The 27,789-nt window shown below is 41.0% G+C and overlaps 3 protein-coding genes across 8 annotated transcripts in view; all 3 read left to right on the top strand.

Moving 5' to 3' along the window:
* Positions 1-27,789, top strand: part of LOC120785775 (protocadherin gamma-C5-like) — a 230,444-nt gene that overhangs the window by 55,837 nt on the left and 146,818 nt on the right. Inside the window, exon 1 of one of the 6 annotated variants that reach the window (XM_040120697.1) lies at positions 7-2,397. The exons of 4 other annotated variants lie outside the window; for them this stretch is intronic. In XM_040120697.1, the coding sequence (XP_039976631.1) occupies positions 7-2,397 (2,391 nt within the window). Of the gene's footprint in view, positions 1-6; positions 2,398-15,269; positions 17,658-27,789 lie in introns of those variants that run through there. One more of the 6 variants, XM_040120702.1, reaches the window with a different exon arrangement.
* LOC120785787 (protocadherin gamma-A11-like) lies at positions 10,732-13,123 on the top strand. Its single transcript, XM_040120723.1, has one exon. It carries the CDS (start codon positions 10,736-10,738, stop codon positions 13,121-13,123), a length of 2,388 nt encoding a protein of 795 aa, XP_039976657.1. The 5' UTR covers positions 10,732-10,735.
* LOC120785781 (protocadherin beta-16) lies at positions 20,901-23,366 on the top strand. Its single transcript, XM_040120717.1, has one exon. The coding sequence runs from the start codon at positions 20,901-20,903 to the stop codon at positions 23,364-23,366; it is 2,466 nt and encodes an 821-aa protein (XP_039976651.1).

Genomic DNA, 27,789 nt, shown 5'->3' with positions numbered 1-27,789 from the left:
GTAACAATGGGATACAGCAGATTCTCGGCGCACTACGGCCTTGCTTTGATTTTTCTTGCCTTCCACCCTGTTTATGGAGACGTGAGCTACTCTATCCCGGAGGAGATGAAACGTGGATCTGTAATCGGAAATATTGCAAAGGATCTGGGACTTGACTTGGGCAGACTGTCCGCCCGCAAGGCCCGTATCGACACAGAGGACAGCAACGTTCAGTACTGCGGTGTTAACCTCAATACCGGAGACTTGATTGTTCAAGAAAGGATTGACAGAGAAGGGCTCTGTGCGAAAAAGGCATCGTGTGTTCTAAAACAGGAGCTGGTACTGGAAAATCCATTAGAGCTGCATCGTATTAGTATCCGTGTTCAAGATATTAATGACAATTCACCGCAGTTTAAAGAAGATTCACTTAAAATTGAGATTCAGGAATCGGCAGACAAGGGGTCGCAGTTCCTGCTGGATGAGGCGCACGATGGAGACATCGGAGAAAATGCTGTGCAGGGCTACTCACTTCAGCAGAATGATCACTTCAAACTAAATGTTAAGTCAAAAGGCGGTGGAAGAAAATACTGTGAATTGGTCTTAGACAAAGAATTAGACAGAGAAGACAAAGAAGAGATTATGCTTTTGCTCACCGCATTTGATGGTGGCTCTCCTCAGAGATCAGGCACCGTAGTCATACACATCACTGTGCTGGATGCTAATGATAATGTACCAGTGTTCAGCCAGACCGTTTATAAAGCCAGTCTGCCCGAAGATTCTCCTCTGGATACGTTGGTCATCACAGTGAGTGCAACTGATGCAGACGATGGTTTAAATAGTGACATTACCTATGCATTTGATCATGTTTCAGATGAAAACAACAACGCGTTTTCTTTACACCCTAAAACCGGAGAGGTGAGAGTAGCTGGAGCTATTGATTATGAGAAAGTGTCATCCTATGAAATGCAGATTAGTGCCAAAGATGGTCTGGGATTGGCGTCATATACAACTTTAATAATTGAAATTACGGATATAAATGATAACGCCCCAGTGATTTACCTGAAATCACTGACTAACCCCACACCTGAGAACGTGCCACCTGGTACAGAGGTGGGCATCATTAACGTGCAGGATAGAGACTCTGAGAATAACAGACAGGTCCGCTGCTCCATTCAGCAAAATGTCCCTTTTAAGTTAGTTCCGTCCATTAAAAACTATTATTCCCTGGTGACCACAGGACAACTGGACCGCGAACTAGTGTCCGATTACAACATTACAATCACTGCCACTGACGAGGGCTCTCCACCTCTGTCCTCCTCTAAAACCGTTCAGTTATCTGTAGCCGACATCAACGACAACCCACCGGTGTTTGAGGAACAGTCCTACAGCGCATATGTGAGTGAAAACAACAAACCCGGCTCCACTTTATGTTCCGTGACTGCTCGAGACCCCGACTGGAGACAAAACGGTACAGTGATTTATTCTCTGTTACCGGGTGAGGTGAACGGTGCCCCGGTGTCGTCCTATCTGTCCGTTAACGGAGACACGGGGGTGATCCACACTGCGAGGTCGTTTGATTACGAACAGTTCAGGAGCTTTAAAGTCCACGTGATGGCCCGAGACAACGGTTCTCCTCCGCTCAGCAGCAACGTGACCGTCAGTGTCTTCATATCGGATGTGAACGACAACTCTCCTCAGATACTGTACCCCGCCCCGGAGGGCAACTCCTTCATGACCGAGCTGGTCCCCAAAGCTGCACACGGAGGCTCTCTGGTGTCCAAAGTGATAGCGGTGGACGCGGACTCCGGACAGAACGCCTGGCTGTCCTATCATATAGTCAAATCCACCGATCCGGGACTTTTCACCATTGGTCTCCACAGCGGAGAGATCAGGACCCAGCGGGACATTTCTGAATCTGACAGCATGAAACAGAACCTCATAGTGGCAGTGAAAGATAACGGACAGCCCTCTCTGTCTGCCACCTGTTCCATGTATCTACTTATCTCTGATAACTTGGCTGAGGTGCCAGAACTGAAGGATATTTCCTATGATGAGAAGAATTCCAAACTGACTTCTTACCTGATCGTCGCTCTGGTGTCCGTGTCCACCTTTTTCCTGACCTTCCTTATCATCATCCTGGGTGTGAGGTTTTGTCGCAGGAGAAAGCCCAGACTGTTGTTTGACGGAGCAGTCGCCATCCCCAGCGCTTATCTGCCTCCTAATTACGCAGATGTTGACGGCACAGGAACTTTACGCAGCGCTTACAATTATGACGCCTACCTGACAACAGGATCTAGAACTAGTGACTTTAAGTTTGTGACATCTTACAATGACAACACGCTGCCTGCTGACCAGACTCTGAGGAAGAGTCCATCAGACTTTGCTGATGCGTTTGGAGATTGTGATACTTCTCCTGAGGTAGGGAAAAGTGCCACATATCGTTTGGAAAATTTCTCTTTACGTCTCAAGTGTTCAACCAGTACCCTTCGAGTAATGTGTACTTTCATTTCTTGTCTTTTTTGGAAACGTCGAGTTTAACAGTGTAACACAACTGTGCGATGGAGTTTGCTCGTATAGATTCCCTCCGTTTTGAAAATGACGACGAACTTGCAAAGTCATTAGTTTTTTTGTGTTCCTAAATACACAAACTGAGCATGATAATTCATCATGGAACACGATAAATAGTAATTTTGAAGTTGTCTTTTTAGGTTTTTTTTAGGCTTTATTTTTCAAGAATTCAGAGGAGAGTTCTTTTACCTTAGTATGCAGAAATTTGAAATTCTCTGGTCTTTCAGCAGACTGTTTCTGTATATTTTAGTAAGCTTTTTTTCCCCCAAACAGTATTATTTGTTCATTTAGCTTCTGTGTCTCCTCAGTGTTCTTTGAAAAAAGCTGCCGCTTCCTCCTCACGTCTCTCTCCTTGGTGCTGAACCTTACTTTTTTGCTTGTGATGAATTTTCAGAGCAACTTACCCCGTCTTCAATTTTTTCTTCGTTTAAACATTCGAGATTACAGTTATACCCACGGATTTTTTTCCCCGAGTAGACTCTGAGGAAAATCCATCTTTTTTCCATTTTTTGTCTCTTTTTTCTTTCTTTCTTTCTTTTTTGAATGAGTATGATTTAATCGCAATAACGCGTGTGTAATGAATTATTCCTACAAGTTTTCATCGTGCAATTTTGGACCTTTTATTCTTCCAAGTTTAAGTCTTCGGTACATCTCCAAATAGGGTTTAATTTGGATATGGCAGTTTGCTGATTAAAACACCATACAAAACTAGCTATTTTTAAGTTTAAGACTGGATGAGATCCACTAAAAAAATTAAAAATGCCGCCCTTTACCTCTCCAAACCTGGGGATGTTTGAGTGGATGAAGGGTCACATATTTAGGTTCTTTATGCAGTTCTAATGAAGGCTACGATTTCTTCAGGTTAAGGAAGGTCAGGGAGCATCGGTGGCAGTGTTACCTGGGTGGGCAGAGTACGGCAGGTTTTAGGTGCTGTACAAGCTCCCTCTTGCTAAGAGGTCCTGGGATCTTGAGTGGAGGATATCACATGGGGCCCTGCCAACCAATGATTTTCTTTCTGAACTGGTTGCTAATGTGGTGGAGGGCTGTGTGTTTTGCAACATGCTTGAGTCTATGCATCAAGTATTTCTTGAATATCGGTGCATATTATCCCTGCTGTCGTCACTGTCTACTGTCCGTGTGAAGATAAGAGTGTGTCTCTCTGAAGGTGTGTATGTACTCTGGCCCATGTAGTCTGTGCGCAAAAAGGACAAAAAGTGTTTTGTTGAATTATTTTGTTTGGTCAAGCAAAATTGGCCAAATTGCACAAAAGGCATAACAGGTTTTAGGGTGAGAGACTTGTGGATCCTGAGTTACTATGTAAAGGGTTGGTCTCTGTGCACCTTAGGGCTGAGTTTTGTAAATGAGCTTGATATACTTCAGAGGATGTGGTGTGTAGATGGGTCTGCTTGTATTTTTGGGGGGGCTTAACTGGTTATCTGTGTCTGATAAGGACTTTTAATGTTTTGCTTAGATGAAGTTTGATGTGTGTGGGGTTGTGTTGGTTTGGTTGGTGAGAGATGGATGGGCTGGTTTCCTTTTTTTGCAATTAGTTTGACACAGTGCAGTATCTAGTGGTTGGTAGACATCTTTTAATAAAGGAGGTTAAAGTCAAGTGTCTCCTTCTCTCAGCAGGGTAATATTTCATTAAACTCTTATTTCATGGAGTGTTGCTTTCAAAGACATTTGGTAGAGTGGTCATGATCTGTTTCTTGATTTATCGCTTTTTTTACTATGATCAATTGTAACAACGTATTATATTTATGTGGTCTTATAAGTGCTTGAGTCTATCAGAGCTTCAATCTGACAGAGACATAGTTTACATTTCTTTTGATAATATTTGTGGAAACTTGTTTTTTTTTTCAATTTCAGTCAGAGATATTTTCTTATTACATTTCATTGGAAATTGATTTAATGTTTCAAATTGAGGAGTGCTACTCATTTATGATCATAACAACGAGTCTCATTATTATTGTTATTATTATTATCAATGTGTGTGCAGTCTGTTATTTCTTCATTCAGACTCATGGTGTCGCTCTTCGCTAGTCTACGTGAAACATTTCCACTCCACCCTCGGGTGTGTAGACCAATAACAGCGTCGGTTTTTGGTTGCTGTTGGTCCTAGGATGCATCCAGAGTAACGGTGGAGTGCTGTCGATTTTCTTTTGGCTAAGCTGTACAATCCCTATTGAATTTGAGATCTAAACGGGGCCGGTTTTCTCTTACAAACGCATTGATATGATGGGGCGCCAAAGGAGCTGCTTCGTTTTCTTTCTATTGTGGCAAGCCGCGAACGGGGACGTGACTTACTCCTTTCAAGAGGAACTGAAGCGCGGATCTCACATTGGGAATATAGCGAAGGATCTTAACCTGGACTCGAGTCAACTGTCTTCTCGAAACGCTCGTGTTGATGCCGCAGGGAATCGCAAAAGATATTGTGACATCAATCTCAGTACTGGGGATTTAATTGTTGCCGACAGGATTGACCGAGAGGAGCTTTGCGGCGAAAAGCCGTCGTGTGTAATAAAACGCGATCTCGTGCTGGAGAATCCTCTGGAACTGCATCCTTTCATTCTACACATTCAAGATATCAATGATAATTCACCTCAGTTTAACGAAGAATCGATCACTATAGAAATTCGAGAGTCCACAGTTAGGGGAGCTCGTTTTGCGATAGAGGAGGCGCACGATGCGGATGTAGGCCAAAATTCAGTTCAACAATACAGCCTTAAAAAGAATGAACATTTCATTTTGGCTGCAAGTGGAGACACAAAAGAGATTGTTCTCGATAAAGAGCTTGATCGTGAGAAACAAAAAGAGATGAATTTGCTTCTCACAGCTCTAGATGGTGGCTCTCCTCAGAGATCAGGTACCGTTGTTATACACGTCACTGTGCTGGATGCTAATGATAACGCCCCAGTGTTCAGCCAGACCGTTTATAAAGCCAGTCTGCCCGAAAACTCTCCTCCAGGTACAGTAGTTGTGAGAGTGAGTGCGACTGATGCAGACGAAGGAGTCAATGGAGATGTGACTTACGACTTCGGACATGTTACTGAAGATGTGAAGAAAGTTTTTAATATTGATCGTAAAAACGGTGAAATAAAAGTCAATGGTGCGATTGACTTTGAAACTGTTACATCATATGATATGCGCATCAAAGCAAAAGATGGTTTAGGATTATCATCATACACAAAGGTAACCGTTGATGTCACCGATGTCAACGACAACATGCCTGTTATCTACGTGAAATCTCTGGCAAATTCAGTCCCGGAGAACGTGTCACCTGGTACAGAGGTGGGCATCATAAACGTGCAGGATGCAGATTCGGATAATAACCAGAAGGTCCGCTGCTCCATTCAGCAAAATGTCCCTTTTAATTTAGTTCCTTCCCTTAAAAACTATTATTCTCTGGTGACCACAGGACAACTGGACCGTGAACTAGTGTCCGATTACAACATTACAATCACTGCCACTGACGAGGGCTCTCCACCTCTGTCCTCCTCTAAAACCGTTCAGTTATCTGTAGCCGACATCAACGACAACCCACCGGTGTTTGAGGAACAGTCCTACAGCGCATATGTGAGTGAAAACAACAAACCCGGCTCCACTTTATGTTCCGTGACTGCTCGAGACCCCGACTGGAGACAAAACGGTACAGTGATTTATTCTCTGTTACCGGGTGAGGTGAACGGTGCCCCGGTGTCGTCCTATCTGTCTGTTAACGGAGACACGGGGGTGATCCACGCTGCGAGGTCGTTTGATTACGAACAGTTCAGGAGCTTTAAGGTCCACGTGATGGCCCGAGACAACGGTTCTCCTCCGCTCAGCAGCAACGTGACCGTCAGTGTCTTCATATCGGATGTGAACGACAACTCTCCTCAGATACTGTACCCCGCCCCGGAGGGCAACTCCTTCATGACCGAGCTGGTCCCCAAAGCTGCACACGGAGGCTCTCTGGTGTCCAAAGTGATAGCGGTGGACGCGGACTCCGGCCAGAACGCCTGGCTGTCCTATCATATAGTCAAATCCACCGATCCGGGACTATTCACCATTGGTCTCCACAGCGGAGAGATCAGGACCCAGCGGGACATTTCTGAATCTGACAGCATGAAACAGAACCTCATAGTGGCAGTGAAAGATAACGGACAGCCCTCTCTGTCTGCCACCTGTTCCATGTATCTACTTATCTCTGATAATTTGGCTGAGGTGCCAGAACTGAAGGATATTTCCTATGATGAGAAGAATTCCAAACTGACTTCTTACCTGATCGTCGCTCTGGTGTCCGTGTCCACCTTTTTCCTGACCTTCATTATCATCATCCTGGGTGTGAGGTTTTGTCGCAGGAGAAAGCCCAGACTGTTGTTTGACGGAGCAGTCGCCATCCCCAGCGCTTATCTGCCTCCTAATTACGCAGATGTTGACGGCACAGGAACTTTACGCAGCGCTTACAATTATGACGCCTACCTGACAACAGGATCTAGAACCAGTGACTTTAAGTTTGTGACATCTTACAATGACAACACGCTGCCTGCTGACCAGACTCTGAGGAAGAGTCCATCAGACTTTGCTGAGGTTTTTGGAGAATTAGAGGGGTCCTCACAGGTATGAGTAGCCTATGTGGCAACCATTTTTATTCATAAAAATAAGTTCAATCAAACACACTGTCCTTCAGCGTTGTGTTTTTAGTTTCCTACATATGATATGCCACCAACGTTTCTTAAGTGCATTTTTTTGGTACAAACTTTTCTTCTTTCTTTCTCAATGAATTTCTTGAAAGTCATTCTTTTTAAAAGTTTAGTCATTAGACATTTTTTATAAAAAATTCTAAAACTACTTTAGTATCAGCTATTGTAGGTTCCATTTTGACTGCTCTTTATAACGTTCCTTGTTTTTTTTATGGTTTTAAGAGAGTTTGTAGTTAATCTTGTTTTTGAACGTTCATGCTTCCAAGCTGTCTATTGAAACACTGATATGCACCTTTCATAAATGGCTCTAAACTGCAGTTTCGCATCATCATCCTAGTGCTATGCTTAGGACGGTTACTGAAGTCCTTTTACAGTCACTATCTGGCTCACTCGGTGCAATGACCATGCATCATTTATTCAGACGGGGAGAAATCTCTTCACAGCACACTCTCAAGATGTGACATGAGGCTCACAAGTAGTGGAAGAGCTCACAACATGTTACATTGGAGTACATCGGTGGAGTTTATAGGTTGTCTTAGTAAATCGGGGAGTTCTGGATATGATGCTTATTTCCCTCACAGTGGAGTAATGCTCCACTGATCAAATGAATACTGTATTTAATTACCAGGAAAATTATGGTTTTCTAAATAATTTTCTCAATAGATTCTTTACATTGATGTGGTAGGCACATTTTAAAGCTTTTGTATGAGCCAAATAATTTGTTAGGGTCATACATTCATTCATAATCTGCTGTTGTTAATGTGGTTTGTCCTGCTTAAAATTACACAGTGACATTCCTTTCTAAAGCGTAATATCTTGTATTGTTTTTAATATGTGCATAATATTTCTATTAGATTCTGTGGCAACTTATATCTTAAATGATATACAGTTACCTTCTTGACAGAAGGTAAGAACAAATGCTTTAATAGCAATACATCTGTCTATATCACTAATCATCTAAATAGCAACATACAGTGTGCTTTGTAACAGATTGTTAGTAATCAGATTCAATATACTGTTTAGACTGTCAGTAGTAAATTATGTCTCTCACACAATCACATAATCATTGTTAAAGAAAAAATGATATCTGTTGCCATATTTGTCATCATATGTCACTTACACTAGATTCATTTTTTGCTAAATATTTCTGCCAAGCACTGATCTTTTACTATAATCCAGGGAAATATTGTAAGTTATTATGGTACCTAGCAGACTGCATTATATATCTCACAAGTTGGATGAATGAAAGTTTACTTAGATGGGCTATTGTTGTGTAATCTATAGAGTACAGGTGGAAGAAACCACCTGAGGAATGTAGGTCTTTACATTTAAAGCCAGTCCACTCCCCTTTATCAACATGTATGCTACATTGGCTTCTCTTGTTTCAGCGTTTCTGTTTTTGATTAATTTCTGATTGGACCACAGCTTAGGATAGAAATAAATGGAGAAAACTGGGTGAGTGTTTTTGCATTATAAATGTAGTTTGCCAAAAGAAATGGTTGTCCCGTTGGGATGCTTGAGCTAACTTCATGACCCTATGGTCCTGAGGTTAGCTCAAGCTAACAATGGGGAATCTCAATGGGGAACATTCGGCGGAACATAGCTAAAAGACTGTCATAATGTAAAAATTGCCCTTCATGGTAAATTCAGTCTGTTCCCTTTATTTCTATTATTCAATTTATTTTTGAAAGGTTTTTTTTTTTTTTTTTGGTCAGAGAAGAATGAAATTGCCTCAAGGTATAGCCTGAGCCCTACTTCCTCTTCACTGTATGTGATGTAAGATTAAATATATGCCATCACCATAAATCACCGTACAATTTTTATTGGCAGTGTAATATAAGTTTGTAGTTACATACTGGTGGAAGTTGTAAGAGTAGTGTATCATCCCAGCAAGTTTTCTAACTTTCTGATTTTTGCGTTGAGTTTTCTCTTCATTGTTTGCAGTTCTCTGTCTTAACTTGGAATGGTAATAGAAGTAGTTTCTAAGTCAGGATTTAAAACATTTTTATGGTGTATAAACTTAATGAATGTTTCCTACTCTGTCTGGAGCCTGTAAAATGAAACTTTTCTCAACATGTTGAAGCTGATTTTAGGATGTGAGACGAAGTGCGTACAAAGAGAGCCCTGTTGGGTCTAGATAAAAACTTGGTGTTGTCAGCATTATTAGAGCCTACGTGGATTTAATTTGTATACACTTAAGATATGATGTAGTCAAACCAACTGGTATTACAATAAATTTCTTAAAATTATTGCATTATCTTGAGATTAGACTGCAACCACTTTAAAAAAAATTAAAACAAAAATGAAATAATCTCGCTACTATATGGTGGAATAAAGACGAGGTTATTCTATGTGGAGATATCTTATTCCCACTGGAGACAACAGTGTGCAGTATACCAAACTTGTACAGCAAGATGACACAGGTGACCAAGGTGTGGTGTTATTTTAATACAAATTACAAAGACGCACAGGGATAGTGTTAGATAAATGCAGCAATAGCAGGTCTCTGCAGCCATGCGTGTGCTATAGTACATTCAGACTGCTGTCTTACTTCAAAGAATGTACATTTACAGTAACACATCTGTATGTTTCTGATCCAAAATATCAACTGGGCCTAACTAAACCAAATTCTTAGCAAAAAGTTGGAAGTCCAGGATTCCGTGCCTTCTGATGTACACATCATGGTTATGATGACTACAGCCTTTCACTTTTACATATTAACCAAGACCACATACAATGGACATGGACTAGAACCTGGTCTACTCTTAGCAAAGATGTCATTAAAATCAGTACTTCGTTTTAGTGTATTATCACATGACTACTGTCTGTTTACCTTTGGGATGCAGTTACAGGTGAAGGAAATTATACTATTTTTAAAGTTCTTGTATCTGACGAGATTAGTTTTTATGCTAAAGGTTATTCAATACCAAATTATTTCATTAAAATTTATGCTATTAAAGTCTGGTGACTCACAATTTAAAGACAACTTGATCTCATTTACAAGACTTTTTGTGTATGTAGCTTACTGATATAGTTGCTTTAAAAAAACCTGGCTTTGAAAAGTCCATACTGTCTTCAAACCTTGATTCGAGTCTGTCTTTATGCACTGAATTAAATGTACGCTCAGCAGAACTTGTTGCATCTTGTTTCCTGATTAGGGCGGATTGTGGGTACTTGTAGTTGCAAATGTTGTAAACATCAAAGTTAATTTTCCTGCAGTTTTATTTAGAAAGGTGTGCGAAGCTATGTAGGCTACAACCAATTTTAGCATTGGTCCTTTTGATTTTTATTTTAACCATTGTTATTGTTGAACCTAACTCACGGTGTCGCTATACACCAGCCTTACAATGATTGAATTCCTCTATCCTTTGTGGACGGACGTGCTAGTAAGCCCACTGACCGTACGAGATGTCGGCAAAATCACGCTGAATTGCTGTTGCTCTTCGTGTTCTGTGGTAAAAGTGTTTCTTGTATCGATTCTTCACCGTCCTAGGAACTGATTCTTGATGATGGCTTCGAAAATCATCTTGTTTCAGTCGTGCTGCTTCAATTTCCTCCTTGTTTTTTTGCACGTCGCATATGGAGACAGGAGCTATTCTTTTCCAGAGGAGATGAAACGAGGATCGGTTATTGGAAATATAGCCAAGGATCTCGGGCTGCAAACGGGCGCGCTATCTAACAGAAGAGCCCGCATTGACAGCGATGGGACTGACAAACGTTACTGTGACATAAACCTGAATAACGGAGACCTGATTGTTGCCGACAGAATTGACCGAGAGGGGCTTTGTGGCGAAAAGGCTTCGTGCATCCTAAAACATGAGCTTGTGCTGGAGAGTCCTCTTGAGCTCCATCGGATTAGTCTGCACATTCAAGATATTAATGATAATTCACCACAGTTTAACGAAGAATCGATCACTATAGAAATTCGAGAGTCCACAGTTAGGGGAGCTCGTTTTGCGATAGAGGAGGCGCACGATGCGGATGTAGGCCAAAATTCAGTTCAACAATACAGCCTTAAAAAGAATGAACATTTCATTTTGGCTGCAAATGGAAACACAATAGAGATTGTTCTCGATAAAGAGCTTGATCGTGAGAAACAAAAAGAGATGAATTTGCTTCTCACAGCTCTAGATGGTGGCTCTCCTCAGAGATCAGGTACCGTTGTTATACACGTCACTGTGCTGGATGCTAATGATAACGCCCCAGTGTTCAGCCAGACCGTTTATAAAGCCAGTCTGCCCGAAAACTCTCCTCCAGGTACAGTAGTTGTGAGAGTGAGTGCGACTGATGCAGACGAGGGAGTCAATGGAGATGTGACTTACGACTTCGGACATGTTACTGAAGATGTGAAGAAGATATTTAGTATTGATCGTAAAGTAGGTGAGATACGAGTAGTTGGTGCTGTTGATTATGAAACTACTACAACATTTGAAATACGCGTTAAAGCAAAAGATGGGTTAGGGCTTTCATCTTACGCCAAGGTAATAATTTCTATCACTGATGTGAATGACAACGCCCCTGTAGTCAATTTGAAATCATTGACGAGTCCCACACCAGAAGACACCCCAGCTGGTACAGAGGTGGGCATCATTAACGTGCAGGATAGAGACTCTGAGAATAACAGACAGGTCCGCTGCTCCATTCAGCAAAATGTCCCTTTTAAGTTAGTTCCCTCCATTAAAAACTATTATTCTCTGGTGACCACAGGACAACTGGACCGCGAACTAGTGTCCGATTACAACATTACAATCACTGCCACTGACGAGGGCTCTCCACCTCTGTCCTCCTCTAAAACCGTTCAGTTATCTGTAGCCGACATCAACGACAACCCACCGGTGTTTGAGGAACAGTCCTACAGCGCATATGTGAGTGAAAACAACAAACCCGGCTCCACTTTATGTTCCGTGACTGCTCGAGACCCCGACTGGAGACAAAACGGTACAGTGATTTATTCTCTGTTACCGGGTGAGGTGAACGGTGCCCCGGTGTCGTCCTATCTGTCTGTTAACGGAGACACGGGGGTGATCCACGCTGCGAGGTCGTTTGATTACGAACAGTTCAGGAGCTTTAAGGTCCACGTGATGGCCCGAGACAACGGTTCTCCTCCGCTCAGCAGCAACGTGACCGTCAGTGTCTTCATATCGGATGTGAACGACAACTCTCCTCAGATACTGTACCCCGCCCCGGAGGGCAACTCCTTCATGACCGAGCTGGTCCCCAAAGCTGCACACGGAGGTTCTCTGGTGTCCAAAGTGATAGCGGTGGACGCGGACTCCGGCCAGAACGCCTGGCTGTCCTATCACATAGTCAAATCCACCGATCCGGGACTTTTCACCATTGGTCTCCACAGCGGAGAGATCAGGACCCAGCGGGACATTTCTGAATCTGACAGCATGAAACAGAACCTCATAGTGGCAGTGAAAGATAACGGACAGCCCTCTCTGTCTGCCACCTGTTCCATGTATCTACTTATCTCTGATAACTTGGCTGAGGTGCCAGAACTGAAGGATATTTCCTATGATGAGAAGAATTCCAAACTGACTTCTTACCTGATCGTCGCTCTGGTGTCCGTGTCCACCTTTTTCTTGACCTTCATTATCATCATCCTGGGTGTGAGGTTTTGTCGCAGGAGAAAGCCCAGACTGTTGTTTGACGGAGCAGTCGCCATCCCCAGCGCTTATCTGCCTCCTAATTACGCAGATGTTGACGGCACAGGAACTTTACGCAGCGCTTACAATTATGACGCCTACCTGACAACAGGATCTAGAACCAGTGACTTTAAGTTTGTGACATCTTACAATGACAACACGTTGCCTGCTGACCAGACTCTGAGGAAAAGTCCTTCTGATTTTGCTGATGCATTTGGAGAATTTGAAGGATGTTCAGAGGTATGAATCCAAATAGTTGAATGGAATGAATTATATATTTAATATTATTTATATATTTTTCCATTTACTTTGTGCGTAATAATGGGTTGTGGTGCGTAATTGTTATTATGTGTCTGTTTTTCTTCCCGTTTGTCCATCTCTGTACGCGTTTAAATCAGTTGTTGCAAAAGGTTGTTTAATCAGCTTCAATCGTCTACCGTAACAAGCTTGTTTTGTAGTTACTAAAATCGATTTCTTTTCAACACTGGTTTCCTTCATTTTCGTGTTGTCAGGATGTGACATTAGGCACAAGAGTAAAAATCTTGTTTAGTTTTTCTTTGAGACTTTACATGAGACTTGTTAGTTTTAACCTCGTTACATTCGAATACATTTCTGGCATAGAGTGCTTGAATTTTTCACGGTTATGTGATGGTTGTTGTCCAGCTCAGCAGATGAATATTTATTTGATCAAATTTGTCTTCACCATTTTTTTCCGTATCAATTCACAAGCATCTTCTGTCATTAAAAGTTAGGGTTTAAGACAGGCACCTTACTGGGCCGAGGATTCATCTGTAGACCTGTTGTTATTGGTGGTTGGTCAGCAAAGTGGAAGTTTCTTTTTCATTTAGAGTGTTGACATAGTGATATTCATTTTCAAGATTGTTCCTGTACTGTCACCAAAAGCTTGGTCTTGACTTTTTTTTACTAATGCAATGTATTATCTCATCACATCTGAAAAAAAATCAAACATGAATGCATGCAGTGCTTGAATTAAATTATTACTAAAGTAGCAGTAACATTAGCATATATACCCATGATCAGCGACAGCATAAAGGGTGTTATGTGACTAAGGTTTCAGTGATGGCCTCTGACAGATTCTGTAGGTGCCAATTACATTTTATAAGACTCTCTTAATGCTAAAGCACATCTTCAACACAATCCGATGAGTATTGTTGCAGAGTAAACACTTTTTGAAGCCATACAAGTAATCCTATGTCATTTTCAGGATGTGACTCTTGTTCTAAACCTCTCTCTCTCTCTTTCTGTGTCTCTCTCACTTCTAAACAGACAAAAAAAAAAAACATTTCACCTCTTATGCATGTATGTCTAACTTAATACACCTGCAATCTTGTGCCGCTTGTGATGGTGGAATTTCAAACCGAGCTTATTTTCACTTATTCTTGATGGCTTCTCCTTGATCGACTGTGGTTTGGATTATACCTCATTTATAATTGTTTTAGACAGAAGTGCCTACAACATGAATAAACGTAAATGTTCATTCTGGTCTTACGTTTATGGAGAGAGAACTTATGTTATATTGATATCTATTAGACTGCTATATAAACACCTCAAAAGATGAATGGCTGAAAACCTACAAAGACATGATAGATGGTGTCACTGGTAGTATGTAGGTCTTTACAATTGAATCCAGTCCCCTATGCCTTATTAACAGATTTGTTTATTCAGGCTTCTATTTGTTTGACTTTTGTCAGGTAGGTTGCAGTCTGGTCTTACCTCTGTAAGTGTAAAGTACAGATAACAAAAATGTAGAGAGAAAAAATAATGTGTTTTTGATTTTAATTGCAGTTTTCAGTTTTCACTGTGGTGTCTGTCACATGGATATTTCTGCACTGATTGTGCGTGCTCAATGGCACACTCTGAATGAATGACTTTTATTTATAACATTATTCATGGTGTTATTTATTTATTTATTTTTTATCTAGTCTGTGTTTTCACTGTGAAAACCCAGGCTTGGTCTTAAGCTGTAGACCAGTTTGCATTTTATGCACACTGTATGAGGCATATGTTGACTTTGCTAGTTTCCTGATTATTTCCTGATTTGAACGTCACGGGTAACTACAGTTGCAGATACTGGTTATACATCATAGTTTTTGTAGTGTCTCCTTAATAAGCAGATAAACAGCAATTATAAACAGGCTACAGGTACTTTAAAATGTTTCTTTTGTTTATATTGTCAGTGTTTTTGTTTAACCTGACTCACGGTGGCGCTATACACCAGGCTTAAGACATTTGAATTCCTCTCTCCTTTGGTGTGGACACGCATTATCGTGCTCTTGCTCTAGACACAGTCACCACGGAATCGCAGTTACTGTTCGTGTCATAAAATTCATCTGTCTTTGCTGGATGTATTCCTCAGCCTGTTTGTAACTCATTCTTGACGATGGCTTCGAAAATCATCTTGTTTCAGTCGTGCTGCTTCAATTTCCTCCTTGTTTTTTTGCACGTCGCATATGGAGACAGGAGCTATTCTTTTCCAGAGGAGATGAAACGAGGATCGGTTATTGGAAATATAGCCAAGGATCTCGGGCTGCAAACGGGCGCGCTATCTAACAGAAGAGCCCGCATTGACAGCGATGGGACTGACAAACGTTACTGTGACATAAACCTGAATAACGGAGACCTGATTGTTGCCGACAGAATTGACCGAGAGGGGCTTTGTGGCGAAAAGGCTTCGTGCATCCTAAAACACGAGCTTGTGCTGGAGAGTCCTCTTGAGCTCCATCGGATTAGTCTGCACATTCAAGATATTAATGATAATTCACCACAGTTTAACGAAGAATCGATCACTATAGAAATTCAAGAGTCCACAGACAGGGGAGCTCGTTTTGTGATAGAGGAGGCGCACGATGCGGATGTAGGCCAAAATTCAGTTCAACAATACAGCCTTAAAAAGAATGAACATTTCATTTTGGCTGCAAATGGAAACACAATAGAGATTGTTCTCGATAAAGAGCTTGATCGAGAGAAACAAAAAGAGATGAATTTGCTTCTCACAGCTTTGGATGGTGGCTCTCCTCAGAGATCAGGTACCGTTGTTATACACGTCACTGTGCTGGATGCTAATGATAACGCCCCAGTGTTCAGCCAGACCGTTTATAAAGCCAGTCTGCCCGAAAACTCTCCTCCAGGTACAGTAGTTGTGAGAGTGAGTGCGACTGATGCAGACGAGGGAGTCAATGGAGATGTGACTTACGACTTCGGACATGTTACTGAAGATGTGAAGAAGGTATTTAGTATTGATCGTAAAGTAGGTGAGATACGAGTAGTCGGTGCTGTTGATTATGAAACTACTACAACATTTGAAATACGCGTTAAAGCAAAAGATGGGTTAGGGCTTTCATCTTACGCCAAGGTAATAATTTCTATCACTGATGTGAATGACAACGCCCCTGTAGTCAATTTGAAATCATTGACGAGTCCCACACCAGAAGACACCCCAGCTGGTACAGAGGTGGGCATCATTAACGTGCAGGATAGAGACTCTGAGAATAACAGACAGGTCCGCTGCTCCATTCAGCAAAATGTCCCTTTTAAGTTAGTTCCCTCCATTAAAAACTATTATTCTCTGGTGACCACAGGACAACTGGACCGTGAACTAGTGTCCGATTACAACATTACAATCACTGCCACTGACGAGGGCTCTCCACCTTTGTCCTCCTCTAAAACCGTTCAGTTATCTGTAGCTGACATCAACGACAACCCACCAGTGTTTGAGGAACAGTCCTACAGCGCATATGTGAGTGAAAACAACAAACCCGGCTCCACCTTATGTTCCGTGACTGCTCGAGACCCCGACTGGAGACAAAACGGTACAGTGATTTATTCTCTGTTACCGGGTGAGGTGAACGGTGCCCCGGTGTCGTCCTATCTGTCTGTTAACGGAGACACGGGGGTGATCCACGCTGCGAGGTCGTTTGATTACGAACAGTTCAGGAGCTTTAAGGTCCACGTGATGGCCCGAGACAACGGTTCTCCTCCGCTCAGCAGCAACGTGACCGTCAGTGTCTTCATATCGGATGTGAACGACAACTCTCCTCAGATACTGTACCCCGCCCCGGAGGGCAACTCCTTCATGACCGAGCTGGTCCCCAAAGCTGCACACGGAGGCTCTCTGGTGTCCAAAGTGATAGCGGTGGACGCGGACTCCGGCCAGAACGCCTGGCTGTCCTATCATATAGTCAAATCCACCGATCCGGGACTTTTCACCATTGGTCTCCACAGCGGAGAGATCAGGACCCAGCGGGACATTTCTGAATCTGACAGCATGAAACAGAACCTCATAGTGGCAGTGAAAGATAACGGACAGCCCTCTCTGTCTGCCACCTGTTCCATGTATCTACTTATCTCTGATAACTTGGCTGAGGTGCCAGAACTGAAGGATATTTCTTACGATGAGAAGAATTCCAAACTGACTTCTTACCTGATCGTCGCTCTGGTGTCCGTGTCCACCTTTTTCCTGACCTTCATTATCATCATCCTGGGTGTGAGGTTTTGTCGCAGGAGAAAGCCCAGACTGTTGTTTGACGGAGCAGTCGCCATCCCCAGCGCTTATCTGCCTCCTAATTACGCAGATGTTGACGGCACAGGAACTTTACGCAGCGCTTACAATTATGACGCCTACTTGACAACAGGATCTAGAACCAGTGACTTTAAGTTTGTGACATCTTACAATGACAACACGCTGCCTGCTGACCAGACTCTGAGGAAAAGTCCTTCTGATTTTGCTGATGCGTTTGGGGACTTTAACGGATCTCCTGAGGTAGAGAAATGTTTCATATTATCTTTCCACGATATGTGATACACACAAACACACACAGCCAACCTGTCTCTGTTTCTTCATGCCAGTGCTCTTTATGTCGTGCTTGTGTCAATCAGGGAAACAGCTCTGACTGTTGTCGCTTTTTTCTCGGTCCTTGGTGCTAAATACTGATTTTCTGATTAATATTCTGTCCCCTTGACTTCTTTCTTCTAATAAATTTTCTCACTGATATTAATTTCTTTGGCTTAGCTATGATATATAGTCCAAAATATTTAACTTTTCCTTTCAACCTCAATAGGTCACTGCTCCATTTTAGCATCAGTGTAAGATCTTTTTTACTCCCTTGAGATAGTACTTAAGCTGACCTGCCTGAAAGGGAAGTGTAGTTTAATATCACATTTGAAAGAGAAAATGATATTATGTTTTTTAGAACAATATATATATATTATTTCAAATTCACCAAAGTTTTATTTAAACCCCACCGTCAATCTAAGTGGATTTTGTGATGAAAAGGAGGGGTGTTCTCATTACATAGCTGCTAATAGAACCTAATTATATTAGTTGACGTTTTATATTATTGTATTTGATTTTCCTCTACTGTTTCATTGAAAAGAAAAAAAAAAAACTGAAACTCTAGGCAAACATTCACTTAGCTATTTTTCCTGCTCAAATGGGAGATATAGAAGCAGTAAAACTGTTGGCACTGGCAGTGAAATTAATTAAGTTTGCAACTAGACAATAAAAATTCTTTTTCACTGAACTTTGAATTTTTGGCTTGAGATTAAATATACCTGCCCACAAATACACTAACCCAGCATCCTTATATATACATCTTAATTTAATCATCGCAATGCTTATTTTACTGGTAAATGTAAAAGAACTTGACAAAGATGTTTTTATAAGTGACATAACACTAGTCATCAATCAGCAAAAATCAGTCAGCAAACTTAAAACAACTATACACAGATTAATTAGTGATTATAAAGAAATGAAACTACACTGCTTTTATCAGGCAATTAAACCCTGTATCCTTCTCAGTAATTTGAAGTGGAATCTCCATTTAACCATTTATCAAACAGATTACTATGTCTCAGTAACTCTACAAGTCTTTATTATATTTATCTTCTAGCAGGAGCAGTAGAACATGTCCAGATAAAATCATGTAATCAGTTGTCTTTAAATGAAAATGTTTTTCGGTGCAGCAGTATGTTTTGAGCCTCTGCCTTCCTAGCTGTGTGCTCATCCTTCCATTAAGACAACTTTAAGCTTCCAGGCTCACTTTATTTTGTGTTAACAATGGTAACAGGGGTGAAACAAAAAAATAAATGTATACGTTTGTTATCCTTTGAAACTCTGCGTGTTACACAAAGTGGTATATATGATCAGAGCTCCACCTTATTCACAACTGCAGTAATGCTTTCTCCAATACTGCACTTTCAGCGGCCCTTACTTTGAGTTTATTTAATTGCATATTTGAGATGTTTTAACATGCATTTTATTTATTTTTTTTTTGATAGTGTGCTTAACAGTGGTCTTTTTCATATTGCCAAATTCTCTGTTGAACACTTTGATTGCACTATGAGGCTCTCATATTTCAAACTTGCATATTATTAAAAACCAGAAAAACGTCATGTCAGTTCAGCTGCAGCTCCTTCAGACATCTGGAGCTTTTCACTTTGCAGTCACTGCTGCATAACATTGTATGGGTAATAAGTTACTTTTCATTCAGAGTTTGTTTTGTGTGCACATATGGATGGAAGAATATATCTGCAATATATACAGTTTGTCTTGTATATCATAACGAGGGGATATTATGTACACATTATTGCACAACGGCTATGTTGGACAATAATATACAAGGATTTAGTTTTACACTGTACCAAACATGTTTGTAGATGTCAAATGGCTGATTTAACTGGCTGAGTGTGATGACTTGTGGAAAGAAACTGTAATCGATTGTGTTGTGTGTGTGTGTGTGTGTGTGTGTGTGTGTGTGTGTGTGTGTGTGTGTGTGTGTGTGTGTGTGTGTGTGTGTGTGTGTGTGTGTGTAGAGTCCTCTGTAGCACCTACCAGAGGGAAGAAGTTGAATCAAGTAATGCTTAGGGTTTGAGGGGTCTGTAATGATTTTACCTGCCCATGTTTCTTGACTTGGAAGGTGTACAAGTCCTGGGGGTCGGGTGATACGGCCCCACTTATATTTATGGCAGACTTAACTGTCTGTTCAAACCTGTTCTGTCCAGACCAGACAGTGATCGATGTGCAGAGAACAAACTCAGTAATGAAAATTTAGAAATGGAGTTGCTTTAGAAAAAAAGTTGTTTCCCATTTGTTATGGAGGCCAACCTCTTTTCCTTGGAGATGATAATTTTCAGAAACCTGTTGCTTTTCATCGCCATCATACTGCTGTTGAGTATGGTGAGCTGGGGGGGAGTGTGTTTGCAAAGTACACTGCCATCTCCACAGTTACAGTATGAGTGTGTTACACTCAAATGCGTTGTCATTCAATGCAATACAGCACCACAATCCGTAGTCTAAGAATATTAGTTACATCACTGTGTCAGAAGGATTAAAATAAAAAATAATTATAATTAAAAAACAAAAAATCAAGCAAAGCAAAGGTACTGTCCATAGCAAAGGTGTTGCATAGTATTGTATTACATTGATCAGGTGTTGCTTTTACTGTGTCCATCCTCTGCTACTTCAAACATGGATGTTATTCATCTTGTATTATATTAAGTTAGCACAACCTGAATTTGCCCGAGCTTATCTTGGTCACGTGCGGCGCAGGATGATATTAAACATACAAACAAATGTAAAGCACGTGTCTTATTGCATCCAGCTCTGTCCACTGTTGTAATTATCCTCTCAGTCTCTTGGTGACGCTCTTTTATAATGTCTGACTAATGGATGCTATGGCGAGTCTCATCTGTGTCAGTGGAACTGGAGTATTGGGTTAGAGCCCAGGGCTGTGTGTATGGGCGGGAAAAGAAGAGAGAGAGTGTGACTGCGTTTGAGTGAGTGAGTTCATGTGTGTGTGTGTGTGTGGGTGGGTGTGAGTGAGAGAGAGAGAGAGAGAGAGAGAGAGAGAGAGAGAAGTGGTGAAATGGGGATAGAGAGAGGAATCCAAGCTGACATCTTCCCTAATAGAGCATGATTAACTCAGCTAGAAAAGCAGGGAATCTTTGGATTACAGCAGCATTTCCAGTTCGATAAATGGATGTCTATGTTTAGGATTTAGCTATAATGTGGACAGTGTATTTGCTTTTGAAAGCATGTTTAACAATGGACCGGGGAATCAACTTAAAATGGTGGCTGCATTTTTTATTTTTTATCCTCCTTTTTGGTGTTTCGTTTGGGGAAGTCCGTTATGTCCTTCCAGAGGAGATGCAGCGAGGGTCGGTTATCGGGAATGTTGCGCAGGATCTGGGGCTGGAGGTGACGGAGCTTGATGCTCGTCGAGCCCGGGTAGTTGCAGAAGGAACTAAGCAGCTGTGTGAACTGGACACTGCGTCTGGCAATCTTTTGATCAGCCAACGGATTGACCGAGAGGAGCTCTGCGCGCAAGCAACTGTCTGCATCCTGCAGTATCAGCTCTTGCTTGAAGATCCCCTTCAAGCATACAGCTTAGTTTTGGATATTGCAGATATAAATGACAACAGCCCGGTTTTTGCCGCAGGAGAGATACATCTAGATTTAGTGGAATCCACAGTCATTGGAAGGCGCTTTCCGTTGGAGAGCGCTCATGACCCCGATCTGGGTACCAACTCTGTCCGTGAATATAAACTGAGCCCGACTGATCATTTTGCACTGGAAATTAGTAACCAAATAAACGGCAATGCTTATCCGGAACTAGTTCTTAAAAGGGCCTTGGACCGGGAGGCACGAGCTGAACATGTACTGAAAATTAATGGAATTGACGGGGGAAATCCAGTCAGATCAGGAACTGCGTCTATCTATATCCGTGTTTTGGACGCCAACGATAATGTCCCAGTTTTCAGCCAACGAGTTTACAAAGCCTCCGTGCCAGAGAACTCGGCCGTAGGGACTGTCATAGCAACACTGAATGCCACCGACTTAGATGAAGGTGTTTATGGAGAGATAACATACTCTTTCAGTCACCTGTCAGACAAGATGGCAGGAGTCATTGAAATGGACCCTCTGAGTGGAGAAGTACGCGTGGCCGGTCTCATTGACTACGAAGAGGCCAGTAAGCACGAGCTGGATGTTCAGGCTAAAGACGGCGGTGGTCAGGCCTCTCACTGTAAACTCATAATTGACGTCACTGACGTAAATGACAACAAACCCGTGATTGAAATAAAGTCAGCTTCTGCCAACGTGGCCGAAGACGCTAAACCAGGAACTATGGTTGCTCTGATCAATATCTATGACCTGGACACTGGAAGCAGTGGGCGCGTCACCTGTACAATCTCAGACGATGTTCCGTTCAAATTTGTATCAGAGGTCAAAAACTATTACATGTTAGTGACCGACGGAATACTAGACAGAGAACTTCAAACAGAGTACAATATCACAGTCACTGCCACTGATGCGGGCTCTCCCTCGCTGTCCAGTTTAAAAGCTCTAACAATCGTGGTCAATGATATAAATGATAACCCCCCGACTTTCACACAGAGCGAGTACATCGCCAACATTTTGGAAAACCAACCCACCGGCACGTTTGTAATGAAGGTGAAAGCAGAGGACACCGACGATGGGTCTAATGCAAAAATACTGTACCAAATATCGAGGGACACGAACTCACAAGTGTCCTCTTTTCTTACCATCAACTCGGAAACGGGGGAGCTCTTCACATCACGTCCCTTTGACTATGAACAGTCAATTCACTTCCAAATTAAGGTGACAGCTCGAGATGGAGGCGACCTCCCACTCTCCACTACCTGCACTATAAACGTTTTTATCCAGGACCAAAACGACAATACACCCTTCGTCCTATATCCGGTCCAAACCGACGGGTTCATTGCTGAAGATGTCGTGCCGGCGGATGCGCCTAGAGGGTACCTGGTTACCAAAGTGGTAGCCGTGGACGCCGACTCGGGCCACAACGCCTGGCTCTCCTACAGAATAGTCAAAGCAACGCGGCCTAACCTGTTTATGGTCGGTCTGCACACGGGAGAAGTCAGGACAGTGCGAGCGTTCACGGAGGACGACGAACCGAAACAAACTGTTGTTGTTTTAGTAACGGATAACGGGCCGGAGTCTCTCTCCGCCACTGCTGCTGTCAGCATAGTAATTGGCGACGGTCTGCCTGTTTTAAAGGAACTTTTTGAGTTTACCGATGAATCTCAGGAAAGCGACAGCTTGACGCTGTACTTGGTTATCGCCCTGTCAGCCGTGTCCTCTCTATTCATCCTTTTAATCGGTGGAGTGTTTTACTTTAACCTCTGCCGGCGTGGCTATGTTTACCGTTCAACCACTGCTAGTCTCCCCGTCTTTCCCACCACCTACTGCCCCCCTAGCTTTACAGGTTCAAGTCGTTGTGGGACGCTGCTGAACGATGAGCGTTATGATTCTTTCTTGACCACTGGGTCGTGGAGAGGCGATTTTCGTTTTGGCTCAAACACAGACACTGACACACTGAAAAAAAGAAGTGCGGCCTATCAAAAAAACACCCTAAGGCGCACCAGCACAGACAGAGCTAGTCTGAAGGTGAGGGCAGGTGCACCGCCTCCTTGCTACGTGGTCAAGTGAGAGTCAGCCATAACATATTGTAAATATGTTGTAAAATATTCCCTGCGCAACTAATGAAATTTTTACCCTCTGACTGTCAAGCATATTTTAATTCCTCATTGTTTTCTCATTGTTCTATGGGATTAGTAGAAAAATCCTTACTGTTGTTGTCTATGATTAAAAAGTTAACAGTTTTCTACGGGAGTATTTGTGCATGAACATGTAGTTAGTGCATCAAATGGTTTTGTAATGGTCTTGGAGATTTGCATATAACTTCAACCCCATCCCCCCACGACCCATCCTCGAACATAGAACATAGCAATCCTAACCTTTTAGATATATCTTCTGGAATATTTTCGAAAATAGTTTCACAGTAGCATAAATAAATGTATGATTCTATCTAAATCTGTTTTGTTTGCAATTGTTTTTGTCAAAGACAGTTGTTTGTGGTAACTTTAATCAGGCTTGTTTTGTTTGTCTGCCTCTTTTTATTTTACTACTCTGTCTCTAGTAAGAAGTTTCCCTTTCTCTGTCCGTTCTCTCTCTTTTCCAGATAGCTTGCTCACTATGTTTAGTTTTCTCCGATTTATTATCTGCAAATGTGCATTGTTTCCATACCTCAACGAACAAACTTATAGAGTGTTTATGAACAATATAAGCATGAGTTGTATCCGCTTCCCTTAAAAGCTCAAACATAAATATTAGATTTTCAGTTGAGAAGTGGAATATAACCAATTAATGAATTACATATGGTTGATGGTGTCGCATTTCCTGCATTTAAAACGCATTGTATACCTCTCTGACTAAGCTGTTTATCACTGTGTCTTCTGATAGCGATGTAGTTGAGGGAATTCAGTCCTGGCTGTCAATGTTTTGCTTTGCCTGTGGTATACTTGTCTTTGCCTCTTTATGTTTTTGCGTAAAACGGTCTTCACACTTTTATTTCTAGTCAGTTTTTTACTTTGAATACACGGCCGACAAGTTTTGATAATTCTATGTTATGTTTTCACTATACAGCACATGAATCGAACAGTATGTAAACAAACTGTATGTGTTTGATGAAAAATAAAGATGAAGAGAAGATTGTGTTCTACTTCTCTGTTGGCCCAATGACCTTTTTTGTACTGAACATGTTAAGGAAGTGAAGTAAGGACACTTATAACAGAAACTAAAACAGGTGGTCATTGTAACAACAACAATACACTGCAACCCTAATTAACAAGAAAAATAACACTTACACCATGACAAAGACGTGCATGCATGTCTTTGTCAGACAGTCAGCCTATACCAATCCATAGTAGAAAGAAAATTTTAAATTAAGAGCAACTAGCTGTCATGACTTTGGCTGTTTGATGACCTCTAATTTAAGACAACTATTTTGTCTTTTTAATGTGCATCAGGAAAAAGACGTTGGAGACTGCCTACACACAGTCAAAATTACACTTATTGAAAAAGCAAAGTTTTCAGTCATAGATTTTTTCTGAAGTTTACTACTTTGTCTTGAGTGACATTTCTCCAGTGCATTAGACATTATTCACTGTAATGTGCTTCATACGAAAAGCCCACTTTTCTTCACTGTTTCCTTAGGGTTTCTGTTAAGACAGCAAATTGTAAGCTAAGTGTAATAACTTGAGAAGGAAGAGGAAGCGATTTGGAATGAGAACTAGCAAAGACTGTATTTAATAAGCTGTTTACATCTAATGTTTATCAGCAAGTTATTTGCAGTACAACAATACAGGTTGTACCAACAAGTATTTGCAACATACTGGTAAATAAAACTCAAATGAACCTTCTCTAGATCCTCATACTTATCTGCTTTGGCCCCAAATGTGGACAATGCAATGTTGTACTCTAATTACCAGTCATACACAGTTAATGCAAAACAATACTTGTAGATAATTACAAAATAGTGTCTTTTTTTTAACCATACTTTTGCAGCTAACTTGAGATATTTAGTTTGAATTATAAATAATTGTCCAAGGGACATTTCTCATGAATTCGTTTTATTTTACAGTGTGAAAGATGTTACCTTTGAATCTGTAAACAACGGTAAGTAAGTAGTGTAATAAGTCAAAATGCTCAATATTTTTTAACTGGGGAACTGGTTATGAAAGAATGATTTAAAAAAAAAAAAAAAAAAGTTCAGTTATTGCATAAAATATCAATCTGAGCTCCAACACAGTGCTGTTATTACTGCTAATAATAAAACATAAATAAGAATTAAACATAGTAATAGTGGTCTTTCTTTCTTTCTTTCTCTCTCAATGAGTCGATGACGTAATTGCATTAACGTGTATCTAATAGGATTTTTTCTATAGGTTTTCATGGTGCAAGCATGGATCTGTATCCTTCCCACTTTAAGTGTTCAGTAAATCTCCAAATAAGGTTTTACTTGGATCCACAAGTTTGCTGATCAAAGTGCCATGCAAAACCAGCTAATCGTGGGATGAAAGTTACAACTTGCCACAGAGACAAGTTGTTGTGGAAATAATGATTTTTTTTTTTTTTGGATAAGCTCTCAATCAGACTCTACTAAAGCCTCTTTAACATCAAGACACACAAGTTTCAGACATACAACAGTACACATGTAATATACGACAGTAAAAAACAAATGAGAAAACAGGATTTCTAAAGCGAAGGAATTTTAAAGTCAGATTAACAACAGAAAACAATATTTTTATATGTATTAATGTTATAAAGTACTTAAGCTGCTCTCAGGTCAGTGGCTGGAGTCTTATAGAACTGTTAAATTGTGATGTGTGTGTGTATCTGTGTCACATAAAGTGACTGTGTGTGTATTCCTGCCTGCGTCTGAGTGGGTTATGGGAGTGACACAGAGATGTTTTTTCATCAGACAAATCCCCATGTGAATTCATGTGTGTTCCTCTTGGTCTTATAGCTGCAGGCCCATTTGTGCTCTTAATTTCAGCTGTGGTAGGAGAGGGAAAAAAAAGAGCAGTGCTTCATCTTTTTTTTATTATTATTATCTGGGTCACAAGAACACTGTTCTAAGCAGTGTGGTTGACAGCATTGGAGAATAATAGAACAGTGTGTCAATAGGATGGCCGATTGCAATTAACACTAGCATCACAGAGCTTCCAATGTTTTTGAATACTGTGTGTAGTTTTTTTTTGTTTTCTCGACACATCTTGTGCAAAGCAGGGATGAAATGTTGGAAAACCGCTAACACATTTTGTATGTAATTCTAGGGATGTCCTTTATTTTTAGTAACACTTTTAAGCTGCTTTTCTTTGTGTGTATTTGTTTATAACATAGAGTAAATTCACTTGTTAATTGTGTGGACATCAAATTCTTGTTCCTCTCAGTCTATTAAATTTGATGCCATGTTGTCACTCAACTAGATGATTCTTGCACATCATTCACCTTTGGTTATAATGTTATAAAACATCATTGAATTTGAAAACGTGATTTCACATGAGTTGATGAGTAATTTATGGCACAGTTCTAAAAAAAAACATCACATGATGAGGTCTGGTAAGTTAGGCATAGTTTAATGTAATTAAATGGCCAAAAATAGACCAACTTTAAGTCTGAAAGTTTCCAAAAAGTTTTTCAACCCAGGTTAAATTAGAGATGAGAGCTTTCTTTGTATGTAAATAACTCAGTACACCAAGTTGATTTTTTTCGGGGGCAATTACACAACATCATATGTCACAATATCAAACCATAACATTCATTATTTTCCTATGTTTATGTACATAATGCAAATGAATGTTAAAGAATATGACAAGATCTGATTAAATTGTGTTTTTCAGGATTAATCAGGAATCCTACTAACTGTTCTCTTTTTTCTTCTTTTTTTTTCCTGCTTAACTTCCTGAATGAAACCTCCATTTTTCATTGAACAGGTAAGATGATTTTCATTTTCCTCTCTCTTCAAATCTCACCTCATACACTATTTTATTACTCTTTTGCGTTAGTATTACACCACACTCAACTCCCACAATCAGTATGGAACACAGTAGACCCAGAAGGAGTTTCTATCAATTTTCTATCTCTATTCTTTAGGTAATTTCCCCAGTATCTCTTTTTCACCATACAGAAACTGTGGGGAAACCAGTTAACATACCCAACACTATGAATGTTTATAACACACAGTTCTTCCAAAATGCTGCTTTGGAAGTCATATTCATGCAAGACTGAAACTGCATCTAGCAGTATTTTAACATAGGCATATGCATTGCTCTTATTTGTGTGTGTGTGATATGTGATTCTACCCTAGGCTTTAAATTACATGAATATTAATGATCCTGGCTGCTGCTGTGAAGTCATTTCCTGAATAATGCACAATCAGGATGTACAGAATGTTATGCTCTGCTCCTATGCTAGTACTGTGTGTGTGTGTGTGTGTGTGTGTGTGTGTGTGTGTGTGTGTGTGTGTGTGTGTGTGTGTGTGTGTGTGTGTGTGTGTGTGTGTGTGTGT

The sequence above is a fragment of the Xiphias gladius genome, chromosome 23 (genome assembly GCF_016859285.1).
Source record: "Xiphias gladius isolate SHS-SW01 ecotype Sanya breed wild chromosome 23, ASM1685928v1, whole genome shotgun sequence".
NCBI classification, from domain to species: domain Eukaryota; kingdom Metazoa; phylum Chordata; class Actinopteri; order Istiophoriformes; family Xiphiidae; genus Xiphias; species Xiphias gladius.
Note: the sequence above shows the minus strand (reverse complement) of the source record. Positions and strands in the feature narration are given on the sequence as shown.

Excerpts from the sequence above, each read along its gene's own strand:
- LOC120785787 (XM_040120723.1), top strand. The coding sequence starts at position 10,736 with ATGATGGCTTCGAAAATCATCTTGTTTCAGTCGTGCTGCTTCAATTTC.
- LOC120785781 (XM_040120717.1), top strand. The coding sequence starts at position 20,901 with ATGTGGACAGTGTATTTGCTTTTGAAAGCATGTTTAACAATGGACCGG.